General features: G+C 39.5%; 1 protein-coding gene across 1 annotated transcript; it reads right to left on the bottom strand.

Moving 5' to 3' along the window:
• Positions 1–105: 105 nt before the first annotated feature.
• NFU2 (NIFU-like protein 2) lies at positions 106–23,169 on the bottom strand. Its single transcript, XM_088965384.1, has 4 exons — positions 22,647–23,169; positions 22,411–22,522; positions 21,452–21,762; positions 106–904 (listed from the first exon to the last, which is right to left on the bottom strand). The coding sequence occupies exons 1-4, from the start codon at positions 22,746–22,748 to the stop codon at positions 716–718; spliced, it is 714 nt and encodes a 237-aa protein (XP_088821510.1). The 5' UTR covers positions 22,749–23,169; the 3' UTR covers positions 106–715.
• Between the last annotated feature and the right edge of the window lie 568 nt (positions 23,170–23,737).

Genomic DNA, 23,737 nt, shown 5'->3' on the forward strand with positions numbered 1-23,737 from the left:
AGACTTTTATCCCCCTCTAGAAGTTTTTTTTTTCACACTACATCGCTCTTGCACCCACGCAAAGTCAGTTGTATAAATGGAGATAAGTGCAACCTATAAATACCATTTAATATTCAAATAGGTCTTTTTCTTCTTTTATTACGCAAAATCATGTATGAAACGTCGGCATTTCAACTATAAACAAACATCAGCCCCACATGCATTTTTCTAGTTGAAGTGATACATGATGTGACAACAATATATATTTCACACCAATTTACATTGATCAACGAAAACGTTCAGAGAATAACTCAGACTAGGAGCCACCACTAAACAGGTCCTGAAGAGTGTCTACTACATTCTTTATAGTTTATACCAAGTGAGTCTCCCAGTTGTTGCTGCCAAATCCTTTTCCACCGGACCACATTTCAAATTCGTTTAGGCGTTTCTTCTCCCTTGCTCATCTCGTATAAAATCAGCAACTCATGTTTAAAACCCTTCAAGGGTAACATGAAATTTCAAATTCTCCAGAATTTCTCTGAATATAGAAAATTCCTTGTCTATAACATTTCGGGGTTACACAAGGAATCACACACTATCAAATATTGCAACCAAAGGTATACTGTACAGGATCTCAATGCACCTAAAGCAATATTTATACAGATTTGGTTGCTTATGTCATGCTGTATATAATTAGCATGAGGAGAATGTCACGTCCCAATTCATGTGGGGAAGCTTACAGGAGTTGAACTGCTGCAATAGCTGGGATTTTCTCTCGCAGCTTCTGTGTAACTGCCACCCGAACAGTCATGACTCCTGCTGCAGGCCCCATGATTCTGATTTTCACAATAGGCTCCTCAATTGCAACAAGTTCAAGACCGCCACCTCCAGTTCCCACAAGGTATGGCCTTATTTCTTCAAGGACCTGAAATGGTTAATAAAATCACAAGCTTGTAAGATGGTAAATGAAAGATAATACCATGAACGTGAACCTATCAATATGTTTCATTCAGGTGGAACCATGAGAGAAGATGTTCAGAAGTGAAAATGATACAAATTTTGATTAACTATTGGTTAAAAGTTTATAGAGGTGGAATTATAGATCCATTTGTGTAAAACCTTCTTTGTCACTTTTTTTTCATCCTTTTCAGTCTGTTGTTTTTGTTTCCATAAACCATAATAATAACAACAATAACTAGTCAACAGTTCAACCAGGTTAGGGTTAAAACACCAACCTAAAGTGCTGAAACCTGGACCTAACCAATTCGGCAACTCACCAGAACATAAATTCAAATTGCTGAAGCCTTCAGGGTGAGTCACTGAGTTTTCTTATTTATGTATTTACACAAACACAAAATATCCACCTGACCTACATCGCATCCCTAGCCAGGACAAATATGTAAGAGCACCAAAAATCTAAATACCTCAAACATTCCTAATGCAGGCTCACTATGAAAGATTAACAACCACTTTTACAAACAATAGGGTTACAGGGGGGAGTTTTAATGGTTTTCTTTGTCAAAAAAAAAAAGGCTCCTTGTACATATGAAAGGTCAAAGGTCAAGATGACCTCCAATGTAATGTTTTCTTTTTTTGGTAAAGCCTCCAATGTAATGTTGGAACAGTACAAAAAACAAAGACCTTAATAGCTCAGAATTTTCATTCAATTCCCATCAAAATCTTGTTCATATTGAGAAGTCTTTTTGCATCAATGCCCAACCCATAATGAACAAACTAATGGGTTTTTTGCACTAATAAGCAATGCTTGATCAATTAAATGTTTTCTCACTAATTCCCAAATGTATGCCTATTGGATAAGGATAGTCTGATTATCTTGAAAGTAGAGTGGAAACACCGCCAAGGGTTAGGGCTTCTGAGGGCTGAAAGGCAGTGGAAGCTACAGAAGAGTAATGGAAAAGGCAAAGGATGGGCAGAAAAAGTGATGACATACAAGGTCAGAAGGTCCTTATGCAAAGCTCAGTTCCCCTACTTATAGAAATGGGGAAGAAAATCTTGTCCTTTCCTTGGGAGGCACATGTTCTAGGAAGCGATACATGTCCCTACAGCCATCAGGTACAACCAATCGTGGTTTCCCTAAGGTGACAATCATGCATTTGACACCCTAAAGTGGACTCCCAAGTACTAATGTCATGATCTGGCCTCACGAGGTCTGTCTGCATAGCCCACAAGATTACATCATGCTTTAGGAGTTTCCAATCCGTGAGGCCAGGCCTCACTTGATAGAGCAAGACAATCTATGTCATGCCTGCACGGCTCTTTTTCCTGTGGAGTTCATTGGCCTAGCCTCGCCACTTAATATCATGAGGTTTACCTATCGAAACCCTGTCTAGTCCTGCTGTGCTCATAGGCATATATTGCAAGGTAGCCTCACTCTATCCTGCGAGGCTGTACCATTTGCCGAGCCCCGCCCCATGCCACGAGGCTGCTTTGTCTTTTCAAAGCCTTTGTTTCGCGGGACCTTGTACCAGCAGATCCCACTTGATCTCACGAGGTTGCCACCTCATACTATTACCACTCCAAGGCACCAACTTCATTTCTCAACATTGAACTCGCCATATCCTTGGCTGATGCCTCACTCTAAAATCCTTAAATATACATCCATTGCCCAACACTAATACATGAAGGGGTATTTTGGTGCTGATGCAGATATAGAAGAAAACAAGAATCAATGGGTAAACAAAACCAATTTTCCAATTCTTATGCCAACTTCAGAATTTTTGAATGATATGATATTGGTATTGTTTGAGATTTTTAATTTATTTCTAGTTTTAGGTGTCTCAAGAATAAGGTTTTAAGTTTTCTAAATTTTTTTGTTATCCTGAAATTTCTATTTATAGACAACTTACAACATACTATTTTTAGTAATTTTTGGTGTCTTTACATTAAATTAATTTTAGTAGGATCAATAGGATAATAATTTCTGGGTTACTATGGATTTGTCTTAGTTTTAAAGCAATTGAAAGTTTGTTAGTTTCCCAGTTTAAATTGGAGTAAAAGGACATCCAAGTTCATATGTGGATTCAATAAATAGTCATTGTAATTGAGAAAAGAGTTGGTTTGATGAAATAAGGTTTGGTTTAGTGAGTTTGGGTTTCTACCAGGAAACTTTGTTTAGTAATTTATAGTTTCTACCAGGAATTCTCTTTTTTTTCTCACTTATTTTTTCTTCCTAGTGATTTATCTTATTGCTGTCTGTGGGAGGTAAGGCTAGATACAGGGGTCTCCTTGAAGGACAAAGGAAAGCCAAGTGCAGGAGGTAAGCTAAAGGCTAGGGCAAATGAGGTGATAGAATGATTATCTCATTATGAGTTAGATAGGGCCTATTTAAAGGAAGAGACCCCGAGGACCCGAAAGGAAGGAGCCAAAAGTGTTTGATTCCCATTAGGAAAGGGAATCTTGGATTCGGTGTCAGTTGTCAGGGAACGCTGCTACGGTTTCGCCACGTCTTATGAGATATCTCAAGGACGAGCTTTTCTTTCGTCCATGGATTCTCATAATACGTGTTGTACTTCCTTTTGTGACCCTTTTAAACCGACATGGCGCAGATGACGTCACTACTTATCTCGCATGTCTTCTTTAAGCCTACGGAGCATATTGGCACGTGCATTGTTAGCAACATGCGTATTCCTTTTGCTTGTTTCTGACCTGTGATGAACTTGTACTCATCACGGATGTGCGATAAGCTTAAGCTTATTGCAGGTCCATGCAGGTCCCGAGCTCATCGAAACTCATTTCAGGTTATAAGCTCGTCATGTGTCTATGCAGGTTATGAGTTCATCGCTGATGTGCGATGAGTTATGGACTCATCGCAAGCATTTGTGTAGTATTGGTTTGACACCTGTGCTCTGATGGTCTGAGTGACCATCATGTACCTACACTGTCTACCATAACAGCAAGAGTTATCATCTCTTCCTTATTCCTTGCTCATTCTTTGGTGGACAGAGAGTTGTCTACTTGCTTTCACATCCCTATTCTTCATCTCTAATCACCCAAAGCCCCGCCTTCACCCCCACAAAGCCCACCACCAAATATGAAACTTGTAGGGCCTTTACCCTGTCCTATATCAGGTGCTGTCAACTATGCCATATTTGGATTTTTTGGCAGTATTCCAGGAGAGAAATTTCACAAGAACTAAACTCCTGTGAATCTTAAATCATCAAACCCTTATCCCAACTAAGAGTCCAATTGACAACCTAAAATCTTATGAATCTCTAAGCTACAAATCTTGAAAGCAATTTTTTTTCCTCTTCCATCTTCATGGTGTGGATGAGACATCAATGAGATGGTCTAACACCACATTTTAGAACTGATAACCATTATGAACAACTTGTTCACATGGATTTACATAGAAAGAGAAGCTTTGTACTGGAGAGTTGATGTGCCAGCTATAGTTTTGATTGTCTTCATTTTTCTTGTAATGGGATTGGTAAATGGGAAACCACATATCCAATCTTCTTAACCACTTCCCTTCTCTCCTTTTCTCCATTTCAGGAGAGTGGACTCCTCAGACAGTCCCTGAGTTATGCAGAATTAACATTTTGGTATTACCATCCACCAGGTTCTAATAGCAATTCCAACCACTAGAATTGGCTCTGTGGAGGACAGGGTCAAAAAGATTGAAGGTGACTTGCAAAAGGTAGCCTAAAATCTGAAGGACCTCAAGGAAGCCTTATCAGTAGAGATGACCAAGTGTGATCAGATGGCTTTCTACTAGTGGGAGCAGAGGCAATGATGAAGGGTTGAGCCATGGTAGCATCCGGCAAGGACTGGTAAATCTGGCGAGATGTTCCATCAAGACGTTAAGTATTATATTGTGATGCAATATGTATGGCTTGCATCACACTTCAAATCATGAGTTGTGATCGCTTGAGATTGTAATGCTGCACTATTATCTCCATTGCACCTTTTGTTGTGTGATTTTGCTATTGCATACTCTTACACTGGGGCCTTAGAGAGTGTCGATGGCATCCATACACCTCGAAGGGGAAGCCAGATTTGTACCAATGATACTGGCGGTCTCATCTGCAACCAACTTGGGCAAATTTTACAGAGGCATTGTGCATGCAATTCAAACCAACAAGCTTCAAAGATTTCAATGAGAGCTTGGCCAAGTAAAGACAATAGGGGACAGACCGAGAATACCCGATCAAGTTCAAGAGGTTGGCAGACCATGTCCATGGGTGGTTGGAGAAAGTGATAATTGGGTGCTTCATTGGCAGTTTGAAGGAGGAGATTCACCTAGAGATAAAGGCTCCACAACCCTCTACTATCATGACAGCCATGAGCCTTGCGAGACTCCATGAGGAAAAACTCAAGTGATCTTGACGAGCCATTAAAATGGAAAGTCCTAGTTATAAAGCACTAAAAGTTCAGGACTGTTATCAGTCTTGAACCCTAATGAATCTCAGGATCGAAGATAAGAAGAAAGAAAGAGGAGAGAAGAGAAAGAGGGAGGAGAAGCAGTAAAACACAAGGGTTGAAAAGATGAGCAGAAGCTTAATGTTCTGCGGCCGCCACTTTAATTAATATTTATAGGTTATGCTCATTACATGGGAAGGACAGATCTGCCCTTAGTCTTTACATAACAAATAGAGTAAAACAAAGACTGAAATAAATAACTGAAACAACTAAATGACCAATAGCTAACCCTAGGCAGACTAGAACATCTTCTACCCTACGAACACAGTGGGACTGTAGCTGTGGGGCCCACATCAGTGTTCAATATTGGATAGATCTGCCTCTAGCTTCTTCCGTGATACAGCTTTAGTGAGGATATCTGCCAGTTGCATATTGGAGGTGATGTATGGGAGACATACTTCTTGTGATGAGACCCTCTCTCGTACAAAGTGCCGATCAACTTCAATATGTTTAGTCCTGTCATGCTGTACTGGGTTGTGTGCTATATTAATAGCCGCTTGATTATCACAATACAGCATCAGGGGCTTCTCATACTCAACACCCAACTCCTCAAGTAGTGATCTCAGCCAAAGAATTTCAGCCACTCCATTAGCCATTGACCTGAACTTAACTTCAGCACTGGATCGAGAGACAACACTTTGTTTCTTACTCCGCCAAGAAACCAGGTTACCTCCCACAAGAGCACAATATCCAGAGGTAGACCTTCTGTCATCAACACTCCCAGCCCAATCGGCATCCGTATAGACTTCCACCTTCATGTGGTCATTGTTCTTGAACAGTATACCTCTACCCGGGCATCTCTTCAAGTATGCTAGTATTCTTTCTGCTGCTAGAAGGTGCGTGGTTCTAGGAGAATGCATGTACTGACTGATATCACTAACGACATAATTGATGTCTGGTCGAGTAACGCATAGATATAAGAGCTTTCCCACTAACCGTTGGAACATAACTTTGTCTTCAAGCAGCTCCCCACTCTCTGCATTAATCCTGTGGTTCTGTTCAATGGGTGTATCTGCAGGTTTGACACCTAGTTTTCCAGTTTCAGCCAAGAGATCTAACACATATTTCCTCTGAGAGACAAAGATCCCCTGCTTAGATCTAGCAACCTCAATACCCAAAAAATGCCGTAGTGTACCTAGATCTTTCACCTCAAACTCTTGATGAATGAGCTGTTTGAGGGACTCAATCTCATGATTGTCGTTTCCTGTGACCACAATATCATCAACATAAACTGTAAGTAGTGTCAGTGACGACTCCACCCTCTTAATGAACAGTGTATTATCTGACTGGGCCTGTACATAACCAAACTTCCCAAGGGCTAGTCTGAATCTGTCGAACCAAGCTCTAGGTGACTGTTTCAAACCATACAATGCCTTATTGAGCCGACAAACTTTCTTACCTGCCTCTGTATCATAGAATCCAGGAGGCAACTGCATGTAGACCTCTTCCTGCAAGTCCCCATTCAGGAAAGCATTCTTAACATCCATTTGGTACAAAGGCCAAGTGTAGCTTGCTGCAAGAGATAATAGAACCCGAATGGTGGTCATCTTGGCTACCGGGGCAAATGTCTCCAAGTAATCTATACCATAAGTTTGAGTGAATCCCTTTGCAACTAGCCGAGCTTTGTACCTCTCAATGGAACCATCCGCATTATGCTTCACAGTAAATACCCACCTGCATCCAACTAGTTTCTTTCCTTTGGGCAAGTCAACTAGCTCCCAGGTATTATTTTTCAACAGAGCATCCATTTCAACTTGCATTGCACCTCTCCACTCCGGGACTGATAGGGCTTCTTGCACTGTTCTTGGAATAAGGACATCAGCAACAGAGGTGAGATAGGACCTATAGGAGGGAGATAGGTGATCATAGGACAAAAACTAGGAGATGCAATGGGCTGTAGATGTGGTGCAATGCCGTTTTCCTTTACGGAGGGCAATGGGAAGGTCAAGGTCATCTGCAGAGGGTGAGGTAGCAACAATGGAAAGAGTCTCTGTGGACCCTGGGACTGTAATATCTGGACTTGGAGCCGCAGAAGAGATTGTAGTTCGCTGGGACTGCTAATGACCAGGATCAATCTGTCTGCATCGCCTGTAGTAGACTCTCAACTCCCGATCCCTTTGACCACCCTCACTATTACAGCCCTCATCACTACAGCCCTCATCATCAACTAGAATAGGTAAAGGAACAGCCCCAAAGGTATTAACCCTGTCCTCACTGCACTCCTCCCCCTGAAGAAAAAGACCCAAATCTCCACGCTCACTACTCTCCCCCTGATAAGAGACCCGAGAATAGTAGGGTGTCTCTTCAAAGAAAGTGACATCTATGGATACAAACTTCTTCCCTGAGACAGGATCATAACAACAATAACCCTTTTGAGTTTGTGCATAACCAAGAAAGATGCATTTGGAGGCCTTGGGTTGAAACTTGGAGTGATTGGGACCAAGAAGTTGAACAAAACAAGTACAACCAAATGTCTTGAGGGGAATAGTGAACAACTCCTCATTGGGGTATAGAAGGGAAAAAGGAGGTTTCATATCAAGAACCCGAGAAGGAATCCGATTAATAAGATATACCGCCGTAAAGATAGCATCACCCCATAAGCGAATAGGGATGTTAGAGGTAAACATAATACTTCTAGCCACCTCCAAGATGTGCCTATTCTTCCTCTCTGCAACACCATTCTGCTGAGGTGTATGAGGACACATGCTCTGGTGGATAACCCCATGATTAAGGAGGTACGATGCCAATGGCTTAGCAAAGTATTCCTTTGCATTATCAGATCTAAGCACTTTTATACTGGCATCAAATTGTGTTAGGATCATTTGGTGGAAGTTTTGGGTCAGGACAGGCACCTCATCTCATGATCGCATAAGATAAACCCATGAAAACCGGGTGTGGTCATCAACAAATAGCAAAAAATACCTGTACCCCCCCATAGAAGTAATGTGATATGGCCCCCAAACATCAGTATGCACAATATCAAAAGAACTATTACTCCTTTTATTACTCAATGAATAAGAGTTTCTACAATGTTTAGCCAACTCACAACTTTCACACTTCAACTGAGATGACTCAACAGAATCAAACAAAGTAGGAAACAGACTCTTCAAGGACCGAAAAGATAAATGACCCAATCGGTTATGCCACAACATAACCGGACTCACAAATTGAGAAACAAGTAACTTCTTATCCACTGACTCTTCCCGACGAAAACTCTCCCCGAGAAGATAGATCACATTCGTCTCACAGCCAGTCCCAATCACCTTCTTCGTCTTCCATGTCCTGAAAAACACATCAGTCAGGAAAGAAAGTTACTGAGCAGTTCAAATGTTTGGTAATGCTACTGACGGAATGGAGGTTAGTATCCAGTTTAGGAACATGCAAGACAGAGGACAAGGATATAGTATCTGACAGTTTGATGTCACCCTTGCCAGAAATAGGGACAAGAGAGCCATCAACTATAGATACTTTACCCCTACCAGAAGATAAGTGATAAGTAGTAAACAAAGAGGGCAAGCTAGTCATATGGTCAGATGCACCTGAATCTATTACCCAACACGGTTCAGTAGTACCTGGAGCGGAGGCATAGTAGGCTGAGGCTCGAGTACCTGAGTGTGCAAAGGCCGATGTAGCCGGAGCTGATGATGGCTGCGGTAACTGAGCTGAACTGCCAACTTCCTTCTCCAATTGTATTAGAGCTGCCCAAACTGCAGCTAAGGTCTCTAATGGTGTGCCTCTCGTGCCAAATGAGGATGCTAAATCAGTAGTCGTAGCCAAATGAGCATTACTCCTTTTATTTCTCAACTTTGCCGGGACCAAATGTGGATGCAGCTTCCAACATGTTTCTTTTGTGTGTTTAGGTTTCTTGCAATGCTCACACACCACATCCCTTTTATCTTCCTTCTTTCTGTCCCTCTCTGAATCACCCTCTGTTTTGGGTTTGACAACTACCAAGGCAGGTGGAAGCGGTTGAGGCTGCATCATTTTTTTCCTCCTGGTCTCTTCACTGTGCACTAAGGAGTATGCCTGAGAGAGGGTCACACTATCTCTGGTCAAGATCTACTGCCTCACAATATCATATTCTAAATTCAGTCCTGCTAGAACTCAAACACTCTGTTTGTCTCAATGTGCTTTCTATGTATCTGAGCATCTTTGGGACTCTCCCACTCAAGAGTCTCTAAGTGATCAATCTTATGCCACAGGGACTGCAAGTTAGAGAAATAGACCGACACCGGTTTCTCTCCTTGTTTAAGGGCATTCACCTCACATTTCAACTCATATGCTCTGGCAACATTAAGGGGTTGGGAGTAAGTCTCTTTCATCACATTCCATATCTCCTTGGCTGTCTTTGCCCATAAGTAATTTCGGCTGATATGGAGCTGCATTGAATTACAGAGCCATGTCATAACCAAGTAGTTTTCTTGGACCCACTTGGTATACATAGGGTCTCCCTTGGAAGGTTCTGCTACATCTCCCAAGAGATACCCTACTTTGCCCCTTCCCCCAATAGCCATCATGGCTGATTGGGCCCATTCCAAATAGTTTGATCCATCAAACTTTACGGTTGTAATCTGAAAACCTGTCTCAGAACCACCACCATAACTGTTGTTCCCAAAACTGCCTTCTGCCTGATTCTTAAACTCCATTTCAGTCAAGAACCAGAAGTATCAAAAATTATGGTTACTACAGTCAAAACCAGCACTAGAACTCCCAACAACAGTCACAAAATCAGTAGAGAACCAATCTGTACTCACGATAGATGTGCATGAAATATATACAAGACTGATCTGAAATCAATAACCACACACAACAGCAACAGTCCGAACTGTTTTCACCCCTTCAAAAGTGTTTGAAACCCCAAAAGAAGACTGAAACACTGTTTGAAGAGCAATCTGATATGCTAAAGCCAATTCGAGGTTTTAATCAATCCTAAGAGCCGTACGGATAAGGTTTGTATTAGGGTTAATATGAAACCCTAAAACTGATCAATGTTGAGGAGAATTCTAGGGTTTGCCGCATGAATAAGATCACAAGTTTCGGCCTAATACTAGGGTTTGCCGTAGGGATAAGACAAAACCCTAGAGAAACCCTAGAGAATAGAGAGATAAAACCCTAGAGTAGTTCGGCCACCCTTATTGGATGGGTCCAACCTATCTTTTCTGATGTTACTTCTCTCAGAAAGTAAAAACTTACAGTAGAATGCAGTTCGCTGCCTACCAAGGTTACCCGAACCCTAGCCTTCTCTGGTTCTTCCTGATCACCGACTTGCTACAACTGTGACACTTCTTCAAACAGCTGCTAATCCTCTGGAGATCTCCAAGAACCAGTCAACGAACTCTGCTTTCTCAGCTTCCAGCCTTAGATGGTTCTCATGTGGTCGGCTAGACTAGACTCACATGAGAGAACTTGGCTCTGATACCAACTAGAAGTTCAGGACTGTTATCAGTCTTGAACCCTAATGAATCTCAGGATCGAAGATAAGAAGAAAGAAAGAGGAGAGAAGAGAAAGAGGGAGGAGAAGCAGTAGAACACAAGGGTTGAAAGGAGGAGCAGAAGCTTAATGTTTTGCCGCCGCCACTTTAATTAATATTTATAGGTTATGCTCATTACATGGGAAGGACAGATTTGCCCTTAGTCTTTACATAACAAATAGAGTAAAACAAAGACTGAAATAAATAACAACTGAAACAACTAAATGACCAATAGCTAACCCTAGGCAGACTATAACATCTTCTACCCTACGAACACAATGGGACCGTAGCTGTGGGGCCCACATCAGTGTTCTCTACAAAGCCAATCTAGTTAATAGAACTGAAGGCATTCTAGAGAAGCTCGATGAGATTTTGGGCAAACCAGGCCCAATAATAGACCACAATCCCAGTGAGATTTACAAAGAAGTTGAAGAGACAAAGAAAAAATCTAGAATTGGAATAAAGAAGAGTTTGGAAGACTTGAAGAATCAAAGGAGGGAAGTGTTAAAAGTAATGAGGAGCTAGACAAGAAGGAAGCCCAAAGAGATATTAGTATGGAGGAAAGATAAAAAATGTGGAGTCTAAAAGTGGAGTTAAAAGAGCTCCTGAGAAAGGAGGAAATCTCTTAGAGATAGAAATCAATGTATATATGGCTTTTGGACGGTGATGGTAACACTTTTTTTGTTGTTTTTGATATCTTTTTAAGGGCTACACAACGGGGGGTAGGCCATCCCCCAACCCATAACCCCCCAACCTAGGTGCAGGCGGGATTCGATCCCAAGTCTCCGCTACAATTAGTAGGAGACCTCACCAACCAGTTGGTTGGCACCTTGCATGGTAACACATTCTTTTCACTCGATAGCTAATGGAAGAGAACAAACATGATCTCTAGCATTGAGGTTGAAGGTTGGGTGATAACTTCGGAGGAGGAAATAATCAAAAGCTTTCTCGAGCACTTCAAATCAATCTTTGCCTCTTTAGGGGAGTTGGATTGGATTAGACTACTAGAAACCCAAGTAGCCCTTCTTGAAAGAAACTTCAGTGCAGGAGGTCCATGAAGCAGATTTTTCAATGGTAAGACCTAAAGCCCCAAGACCCAATGGCTTCTCGATGGCCTTCTATTAGGATTGCTGATAAATTATAAAAGCTGATTTGATGGAGGTGTTTGCTGAATTATATCACAAGGGGAAAGTTTCACCGAGAGCAAAAGCTACATTTCTAGCTCTAGGGCCTAAGAAGAAAGAAGCTAAGACTCAAAAGGACTATAGACCTCTAAGCCTTGAGGGCAGCATTTACAAAATCATTGCAAAAGTCTTGGCTGGAAGGTTGAAGTTTGTTTTGCCCTTAGTGATCTCCCAAAATCAAGGAGCTTTTGTGCAGGGAAGACAAATAATTGAATTCTTGTGGCAAATGAATGTGTAGTTGAAAAGAAAAAGCAGGGAGGGGAAGGTCTAATATGGAAGATGGATTTGGAAAAAGCCAATGATATGGTGGATTGGAATTTCCTCCTAAGTCTGTTGAAAAAAAAATGAATTGGGAGAAAGATGGAGAAAGTGGCTAAAAGATTGTATTAGTTGAGCACACTTCTCAATTTTGATCAACGGAGTGGCTAAGGATTTTTTCCAAGCTAAAAGAGGTTAATGGCAAGGGCCAAGGAGACACTTTATCCCCCTTCTTATTCACCCTTGTTGTAGAGATCCTAAGTAGATTGATCAGTAAGGCTGATTTTGAAAACTAATTTAGAGGTTGGAGAATTGGTAGAAATGAGGTAGTGGTGACTCGCTTGCAATTTGCAAATGCATAATCATCTTCTGTGAGGATTGTACAGAATTAAGGTAAGGAACCTAAAAGCCTTAGTTTATTGCTTCCAAAGGATAATAAAAGCTAAAAGTCAATTGGGAAAAAGGTTGTGGCAAGGATTAATTTGGAAGAGGAACACATTCACTTGTTGGTTGAAATCTTAGGTCATGAGGTGAGAGCTTCTGGAAACCAATAGTGGAAAGGTTTGCTAAAATGTTAGCCTTATGGAAGAGAATCTATACTTCTTTGGGAGGAAGAATGATCAAATCCACCCTAACCAACTTACCTACTTACTATTTATCCACCTTTAGGATCTTCTTGTGAGAGATAGGAGATGAATAAAAAAAAAGAAAAAGTTCACTTGGCGAAACGGGAACAAGTGTGTAAACCTAAGGAGCAAGGAGGATTGGGTATTGGGAATCTAATAAAAAACGAATACAGCTCTTCTATGAAGAGATGTATTCATAGCAAGGTTTAAAATTTTGATACGATACACCCGATATGGGGCGTATCATATCATATCATTTAAAAGCCGATAGGATACACATGGAAATTGGACATTTCGTCTTTTTTCATGCATATCGGACCCATATCGGGGCATATCGGGGGTGTATCGGTAGCGTATCGATGAAAAAGATACGGCCAAAAACTAAAAAAAAATTCAAGGGGCAAAGCAAGCTTCTTTTCCCCGAAATAAGCCTTCTTTCACCCCCAAATGACTCTAAAACTCCGAACTTTATTCCTAGAGTGCTAGATTTGCAAAATTTTGCAAGAAACAAGTGTGAATCGTTAATTTTTTTAGAGATTTTCAAATTTTGAAAAAATATGGCAAAACTAGGTAAATTTTTTCAATCTTTTATAATATCTTGTGATTTCTTTTTTTTCTTGAATGTTTAAATTTATGTTGATCTACATTCTTACATTCAAAATCACAATTTTTTTATGCTATCAATAGATTTATGAAAATTTCATGAAAATATTTGGGGAAAATATAAATCAACAAAAAATTTGAAAATGTGAGTTTTTTCTCTGCCTATAAAGACTAAATGTGTTTTAGATCTATGGATTTATCTATCATATCCATAGAGCAATTGAAATTTCTTCTTTAATATTTTTTTGATTTTTTATATTTTTAGAATTAAAAATAAATAATAATTAATTATATTTCATCATTTCTTCATAACAATTGAATATATTATAATTCTATGGATGATCTATCGTATCCATAGACAAGTGTGAATCGTTAATTTTTTTAGAGATTTTCAAAATTTGAAAAAATATGGCAAAACTAGGTAAATTTTTCAATCTTTTATAATATCTTGTGATTTTTTTTTTCTTGAATGTTTAAATTTATGTTGATCTACATTCTTACATTCAAAATCACAATTTTTTTATGCTATCAATAGATTTATGGAAATTTCATGAAAATATTTGGGGAAAATATAAATCAACAAAAAATTTGAAAATGTGAGTTTTTTCTCTGCCTATAAAGACTAAATGTGTTTTAGATCTATGGATTTATCTATCATATCCATAGAGCAATTGAAATTTCTTCTTTAATATTTTTTTGATTTTTTATATTTTTAAAATTAAAAATAAATAATAATTAATTATATTTTATCATTTATTCATAACAATTGAATATATTATAATTCTATGGATGATCTATCGTATCCATAGACAAATTGAAATATCTTTAATTAATTATATTTTATCATTTGATCACAATGATTGAATATATTATAATTCTATGGATTATCTATCATATCCACCATTGAAATTTCTTATTTAATAACTATTTTTTGAATATATTATATAATGTTTATTTATTTTTATAATTTTAGGAAATAAACAATAAATAATAATTATTTAAACAATAAATAATTATTAATTATATTTTCACATAGAAATTGTGCCAATGCATGTTTTATGGTTGGATAGGAGAGTTAGGTTTTTCTCATCCCATAAAACATTAAAACTTAAGAATTATAATTTATAAATTATAGTTAAGCATAGGATTTTTAATGAAATTATAGTTAGCTATAATATATTTCTTCATAAAACCATTAAAATACATTAATTTATTGTATATACACCTCATTGAGGTCTTATATTTAGTGTTGTTGATGTATTTTTATGATTTATTAAAGTATTTATAGTGTTTCCAAGCGTATCTATGTGTATCTTAGTTTTTCTCCAATACGCATGCGTATCCAAGGCGTATCCCGATATGTATCTTAAAATTTCCTTTCCGATACACTTGGCATTTCCAATACTTTGAACCTTGATTCATGGTGTAGCGGACAATGGCTGGGATGCAAAATGTGCACCTCACATTGTTTCAAACTCCCATTGGAAAGCAATATTTGAGGTATTGCCACTCTTTTCATGTGTTTCCTTTGTCAGGCTTGTGGTGAGACCCACCCTCATTTACTAATCTCCTGTTCATTTGTGACTTGCATTTGGGATTATTTCTATTCTCTCTTTGGTTGCAAATAGGTTCCCCCACAAGACGTGATTAGTTTATCCAACTCCAACTTCTTGAGGCAATAGAAAAAAGGGGGAAGTGCTTGTGGAGAATAACAAGGGCAGCCTAGCCTAGACCATCTATGAAGAAAGAAACCAAAGGATTTTCCATGAGAAGACTAAATCAAAGGAGGAAGTGACTGAAACAAACAAGATGTTTCTACAAATGACTACTATGGAAATGGGCTGAAGTGGTAAAAACAAGATGCACATAAAGAAGCTGTGAGAATGGAATAGAAACCTCCGAGCTAAATAAACTGAAACTAAACTTAGATGGTAGACCTTTTGGCAATCTGGGAAGGGCAGGTATAGGGAGAGTCTTTAGAAGTAGAGGAGACTCTTTGTTGGCTATCTCTTGGGCGAAGCAAGTTAACTCAGCCCCTTGGAAATACAGATTTGCTTTTAGGGAAATTGACTCTCCTGCAAAGAGCTGTAACTCAAGTTTTGGCTAGGTTAAAAGAGAGTAAATGGGTTGGGAGATATCCTAGCCAAACAGGGAGCTGATAGATCCACTTTATTTTGGGCAATGATGCAATCTGTAGTAGTATTGATCAAAAAAGATGTTAACTGTAGTAGTAGAAAAAGGGATGAGAAATTAAAAAGTGTGAGCAAGCCGTATTCTGATGAGTTTGTTGGGCTACTATGTAGCTAAAACATTGTATTTATCTCAGTCTTTAATTAACGAATTTATTTTTCTGCTCAAAATACCCATGGGCCTTCCCCCAGCCAGAACCCAAGATCACTGATTTCCCTTATTCCGGGAGTGATGCCCCCTAACATATGCCCTTACAGATACCATTACCAGAAACGGGAAATTGAGAAGTTGGTTCAAAAATTGCTTGACAAGGGCATGATCTAGCTGAGTAATAACAATCCTTTCACCTCACCCATCCTATTAGTTAAAAAGGATGGAACATGGTGTTTTTGTATGGATTGCAGTTTATTGAGCAAAGTCACCATAAGGGATAGATTTCCCATCCCTATTATTGATGAACTACTGGATGAATTACGACATGCATTTTCCAAGTTGGATTTAAGGGCCAGACAACCTTCAAAACCCATGACAGGCATTTTGAGCAGACCAATGCCCCATCTATGCTTCAGTCACTTATGAATGACATATTCCCTCATTTGCGTTGTTTCATATCAATATTTTTTTTATGATATTTTTATTTTCAACCTGGATTGGGAGCCCCACCAAGAACACCTACAAATCACACACTCCATATCTTATTGAAGCATCAATTGTTTGCTAAGCAGTCTAGGTGCTCATTTGGGCAAAGTCAGGTGGATTATCTCTGCCATGTGATTGAGAAGGGGCTGGTCTTAACAGACCTGTATAAAAGTGATTGTCATAGTAAAGTGGCTGCCACCTAGAACTCTCAAAGAACTAAGGGGATTCTAGGGTTATCAGGGTACTACTGCAGGTTCATTAGAGGGTATGGGCTGTAACCAGCCCCTCTCACTCAACTCTTAAATAAAAGATTCATTTCAGTGGAGCAAGAAGGTCCAAGAAGCATTTGAAAGCCTTAAAGAAGCAATCACTGCCCTACCTGTGTTGTCTCTACTAGATTTCAACAAGGACTTCCATCTTTGAGTGTGATGCCTCAGGGTTCAATGTAGGTTCAGTCCTGATGCAAGAAGGTAAGCCCTTAGCCAACTACAGCAAGGCCCTCTCTCCCCAAGCCCAGGTCAAGTCAATCTATGAAGAGTTTATGACCATAGTACCGGCTGTACAAAATGGAATTCATACCTAGTGGGTCGTTGATTTGTTATCAGATCAGATGTCTCAAATTTCTGATAGAACAGCATACACTCACTAGACACTCCCAGACAGCAAGAATGGGCAAACGAGCTTATGGGGTACAACTACACCATTGAATACAAGATGGGAAGTACTAATAGGGCTTCCAATGATTTATCAAGACAGATGGTCCTGAACTTGAGCCCATGCTGGTAACCCAACCAATTTACCCTTTGTTTGAAGAATTGAAGAGAGAAGCCCAGGCCCATCCTAAGTTGATAGAGCTGAAGTAAAAATGAGCCCAAAATCCAGAATTGGCACCTAGCTACTCAGTGGATGACTCTATGTTGTGCTACAAGGGAAGACTGGTTTTACCTTCAGACTCTAAACTCCTGGAGCTACAACGCCTCTTCCATGCTTCAGCCACAGGTGGACATTCAAGAGTTCTTAAAACATATCAGTGGCTAGGACATTACTACTGGACAAGTATGAGGAGAGAAGTCTAGGACTTTGTTGTTGCCTGTGGGTAGACCTGTTCATGGGCCGGGTAGCCCGATGACCCGGCCCGGCCCGGCCTGCACCCCGGTCGGGCTTGGTCATGTAATTAGGCCCGCGGACCTGACCTCGGGCCTAACACAGTAAGCCCGACTGTGTTTCGGGTCGGGCTCGGGATTTGTCAAAAAAGCCCGGCCCGACTCAGCATTATATATTTTATAAAATATATAATATGTATTTTATATATTATATAAAATATATAAATAATATAATATTTATTAAAATATATATTTATAATTTAATATATACATTTTTTTATTCTTTTCTCTCTCTCTCTCTCTCTATCTCTCTCTCTCTCTCTCTCTCTCTCTATTCAGCCGCTAACAGTATGGGCTAAATTTCGGGCTCGGGCCAGGCCCGGGCCCAAGTTATAGGCCCGATGGTCGGGCCAGGCTTGGGCTCGGGCCTTAGAAAATTCTGTTAATACAGAGTGAAAGCCCAGCCCGGCCCGGCCCGGCCCGGCCCATGAACAGGTCTACCTGTGGGTTATGTCAGCAGTAAAAGTATATTGCTCAAAATTTATCAAAAAAAAAAAAGTATATTGCTCAAAAACCAGCCAGGCTTCTACAACCACTTACCAGTCCATCTCAAGTATGGGGAAGACCTTCTGATGGATTTGATCTCCAGGCTTCCACCATCTACAGGGGAGTTGGTCAACCTAGTTGTGGACCAATTCACTAATTATGCAAACTTTGCAACACTGCCACACCCTTACACAACACTCCAGGTGGCTGAATTATTCATTAAGTGGTGAAGTTACATGGCACCCCATGTACCATTGTTTTAGATGGATGTGGTGTTCATGAGCAGGTTCTGGGCTGAATTCTTCAGACTACAGGGGACCAACTTAGCCAGTTAGCCCAACCCATGAACTACCATCCCCAAACCAACAAACAGACCAAGGTGGAAAACTGTTGCTTGGAGACCTACCTTGGGTGCTTTGCTGGAGAGCACCTAGACAATGCACCAAGTGGTTACCGGGCTGAACTATGGAACAACACTTCCTTCTAAGTATCAACTGGCATGAGTCCATTCAGAGACTTGTATGGCAAAAAACCACCAACAATTCTGCCCTCGCAGAAGGGGTCCACAGCAGTGGCGGTAGTAGACCATCACCTCATGCAATGACATCAGATTCTAGCTGAGCTCAAGACAACTTGTGTTGAGCCTAGCGAATCATGAAGGCCAATTATGACAAAAGACACAGGCAGGTCAATTACAGGTGGGAGATTTAGTTTATCTCAAACTCTAGCCATACCATCAGATGACTATCAGTAGGCAACCTTGGAACAAGTTGGCACCATGCTATTTTAGGCCATTTCAGGTACTAGAAAAGGTGGGGGAGGTTGCTTACAAACTGGAATTACCTGAACACTCAAAGCTCCACCCCATATTCCATGTATCATTGCTTAAGGAGCACATCTCAGGGAATATGATCCACAGCCCTGTTCTGCCGGAGTTCTCTCAAGAAGGTGTGATGGTGGTAAAACCCAACAAAGTAATAGATGTTCATTGGGTCAAGCTGGGCAAGCAGATGATACAGGAAGTTCTAGCAATCTGGTCAAATCTACCAGAAGAAGATGCTACACAGGAGGCTTTTGATCGGCTTTGGATGGAGTTTCCTGATCTCAACCTTGAGGACAAGGTTGAACTTCAGGTCAGGAGTACTGTTAAGCCCATACCTGAGACCTGAATACAATCCAAGGGAGCAGTTCACATTTCTCAAGCTCCACATTAGGCAAAGGTGTGTGCTAGGAGAGCCAAACACATTTACCAGCTGCATGACATGCATGAGAGATTCCCAAATTGTAAGCCTAAATATAAAGGCAGCTATACCTAGAATAAACAGGAAATAATGTATCCAGTTTTCTTATCCTCTTCTCTTCTTCTCTCCTTTCCTCCATTTCAGAGGGGTGGACTCCTCAAAACAGTCTTCTTATTCTGTTTTGGATTTCTTAATTGAAAGAGTTAGAAGATATGACTTTCCATCATTCAGGAGAATATTGGGATTAATTTACAACGTTATTGCCAATTCATTGCATAGTGACCCCAATGTCTAGTTCTTTTGTTGGTTAATGGAGCTCCTTTATATGCATCCCCCCCTCTTTTATACAATATTTCCTTGCTACTTATGAAGGTTGTCCTCTCCTTTCTTACAACAATAAAGGTGTTGTTGAGACTTGAAAGATGTTATTAACAGCTATATTCTTTTATTATTGGCAGGAAGGGTATCTTTGTATTTTTTCTGCTCTTTACAACATAATAGAAAAGGGGCTGCACATGTACTCCAAGATAGTCCTGTCCCCACTCTTTCTTCTTCCTTTCATCTCTCTTTCAATTCTCATTCTATTGTACTTTCTCTTTTTATTCAATCATTAAATTTCTCTTTTATTCTTTACTTTTATTTCTGCACTAAATAAGTTGGTATCAGAGCAGGTTGCTCTCTTCTGCATACAGCCCCATACACTATACTAGGATCAGCAGTGTCTATTGGAATTTGAATTGATGACCACTAACACATCAAGAGAAAACCAGAGAACTGGTTCATGGATTGGTTGGAGGCCATAGATGTCAATTAGAGGTTGTGTTCAGGACCCATTTCATCTCTGTTTATCCTTAATTGAGACACCTGTTTCAGAGCCATTTGACATGTCTGCTAGGAGCAGCACCTGTTTCTTTTTTGCTCCAATCCTTGTTAGGGTTTTGGTACTTTATGGAACTAAGGAATCTTGATTGGAAGTCCACTAGTCCAGTATTGTAGCAACACTAGTATTTCTGTACTAGCATCATTGGAGTGGAATTGCAGACTATGGACACCATGGAAAGTGATCCAAAGCAGATCCTAAGCTGGGGGTTGTTCCAATCGGGTCTGTAGGGAAACCTAATATCTCAGTCACTATAATAAGGTTTGAATGGGCACAGTCTACTCATATATAGGAGCAAATTGAGGTACATTACAAGACATGAGAATAAACTATAATTCAGATCCATCCCATGCTCAATGGATGCAAGAGAATTACGTGCTTACATTGTGGTTGATAAACAAAATGCAACCATACATCAATGGGGATTAACTTTGAATGTATACTACAAACGAGGTATGGGATAGTGCAGTAGAGACTTAGTTTCAAGCCATGAATGTTGCCAAAGCTTATTAGTTATGCCGAGAAGTGAACAATCTTAAGCAAGGGGAGAAGCCATTAGCTATTTACTTCTTAATCTTTAAGTCCTATTGGCAGGACTTGGATTATCTGGAGAATACTAAGTTCCCTAGCATGTTTAGTTTTAGCGCTTGGGTTAAACTTAAACAGTAAAAGGGGCTAGATAGAACTTAAGACTACTTAAAATTTTAATGAAAACAAAAGGACAGATGTCCTAGTTGTGCTTCTTATGGATTGCAGAAACTGAAAAGAAAAATGACAGGAAGATGGTGAGGGAAGAAGATGACAAATAAGAGAGATGGAAAGAATGATTTGATAATGCGGAGAAAAGTAAGAATAATTACAAGGCAAACCTGAAACTGATAATAGAGACCCAATGAAGTAAAACTCAACCAGCACATAACATACTCATTATGGAACCAAGACAAAACATAATTAAGCAACACCATTAGGTTTCTCTAGGAATCAGCATCTAGAGATAAACGAGCAAGTCAGACACCAAACCACAAATTGCAAGAAATAATTTAAACTACTTATTAAAGAAAGAAAGAAACAATTTAAACGCATTCATCATCTCAAAATGGTGTTTATATGAATATTTATAGAGAAATACCAAATCTACTTGAGATCTACAAGATAATTATTTTCATAATAAGTTCAACAAAACAAGAAGGTACTTGCTAACAAAGCAGATAACACTGTTAAATTCTCAAGGGAGAGCCTGATGTTTAAATGAACGAGGCTGCTATTGACTATGCATTAAAAAAGTTGATTACCTTTTCTATATTTTCTTCATTTAGCTCAAGCCCTGTTTCCTCATCTGCTATTGATTCAACTGCAACTATTTCAGGAATCTTTTCCATTAGACGGCGTTCAATGCCCATTTTCATTGTCATTACAGAACTTGGACAGGATCCACATGCTCCTTGTAATTTCAATCGGACAATATTACCATCAATCTCGTGCAATGCCACATTACCCCCATCTGCCATGAGATATGGGCGTACTTCATCCAATACACTTTCAACATTTTCTGCTGTTAGTGGCAATTCTATTGCTGATTCAGGTGTAGCAATAGCTTTGACTACTGCATGGAGGAAAAACAGGAGAGGAAAGTTTAAAACCTCATTGAAGAAGTGGCTAAATATCAGAAGAGATAATCCAAGTTACTATAACAATAAAAGAGGTAATAAAAAAAGTAGAGGGAGGGAGGACAGGAATCAATAGCAACCTATTGCATTAGTCAAAAGAAAAAGAAAAAAAAATCTTCTACCCTTTTAGATAGAAAATATTCTAAAGCAATTACTGCTAGCATAGCACGCCCAGCAAGACATACACCCCATAATCCCCCATATTTGCACACACAAAAAAAAAAAAAACACAACTTTACGTTTTAGCCTTTTCTAGATAAAATCCATTCTGATCCCTTTTTTCTTTGCTTCGAGAAAATTATATTATCCTTGAATAGGAGCAAGAACCGATAAAATGCAATATTGCAATACCCATCCACATCAACTTATGGTGCGCAGTTCCCTTGGAAATCTATTATCCCCAAAATCAAAGATAAAATATAAAGCAAGAGAACTTCCGAATGTTCTATCTATAGAAATAAACTGTTCTACCGAAATAAAGAAAAAAATACCTAATTGACAAACAAGTCAAATTCGAAAACAAATTTATGAGAAAATTAAAAACTACCTACCAACCAAATTGACATAAAAAGAAGAGATTTCACCTTTTCCAAGCGTATCCGTGTGTTTGCGAACACGAAGAGAACGCAATAACCCCTTCTGCAATAAAAAGCCGGACCTAAGAACTGGTATCCGGTTGCCACAAAAACTCGATTTCTGGAATCAAAGTTAAAACACATGATTCAGATGAAAGATAATTGTTGCGGTGTCAATACGAATAAAAGTACGAAAATAATCGAAAAAAGAGAGAGAGAGAGAGAGAGAGAGAGAGAGGATGGACCTGGAAAGAGGAAGGACGCAAGTTTAATAAAGAACAGGAACAGGAGGCTTCGATGCCTTGCTGGGCCCTGCAGTAGGATGAATTTAACGTCATCGCCTGCATCTCTCTGTGTGCGGGTGCTAAGCAAGGCCGGTTGATACCTAGCAAAAAAAAAAACGCAGGGCCGGTTGATATAGAAAATAACAGTTTTGTGTGGGAAGGAAACGATCCTTGCGAAGATCTCTGCTCTGCTCCTGAATTCTTGTATGGTATGATGACATTTAGAACTATTTTAATTCTCTCCTCGATAATCCAATCGAGTTAAAAACTTAATGGTAGATGAAAAAGCCACGTCGCCCATCGTAGAATATACCTTGTACATTTTTTAGGGAGGAATAATCCAATCGAGTTAAAAACTTAAAACTATTTTAATTCTCTCCTCGATAATAAGTTGTGAATTTGTGATTCACATAGGTTTAATAGTCATAGCTCATAAGTGACAATTACCAGTATATCATCACTACCATAATACTATGAATTTAGCAGATTTAATCTTTTCATGAATCTTTGTATTATACAATGTCATGAAAGAATAAAGGGTCATGATGATCGTATCAAACCAGATAGTATGATGACATTTAGAATTATTTTCATATATCATATTTATCTTAGCCAAAGCCTTTACAAATCTCAATAATTTTAGTTGATAGCACATTTTCTAAAAGTGATAGATTCCTACCTCCATGCATAAGATACTATAGTCGACATGTACATACTTAAATCCCTTAGTTGGGGCATAACTATTTATAAAGTTATAATGCTTAAAGAATCTCTATAATGCACGTACTTCTTTCTAAGTAGATCTGTTCATGGGCCGGGTGCCCTGATGGGTCGGCCTGGCCCGGCCCGGTCACACGGATGGGCTTGAATAGGTATATAGGCTCACAGACTTAACCTCGGGCTAAAAAGCCTGGCTCGTAATAAATTCAAGCCGGGTTCGGGATTTGCCAAAATAGCCCGGCCCGGCCCGATCTATGAATAAACCTAAAAACCCTAGTTGAATGCCTCTCTTTTTTTCACCTCTTTCCCTTCTTTTTCCAACCAAATTCTCT

This window comes from Nelumbo lutea, chromosome 1, assembly GCF_056320005.1.
Source record: "Nelumbo lutea isolate HS-2025 chromosome 1, American lotus-T2T, whole genome shotgun sequence".
Classification (NCBI taxonomy): Eukaryota; Viridiplantae; Streptophyta; class Magnoliopsida; order Proteales; family Nelumbonaceae; genus Nelumbo; species Nelumbo lutea.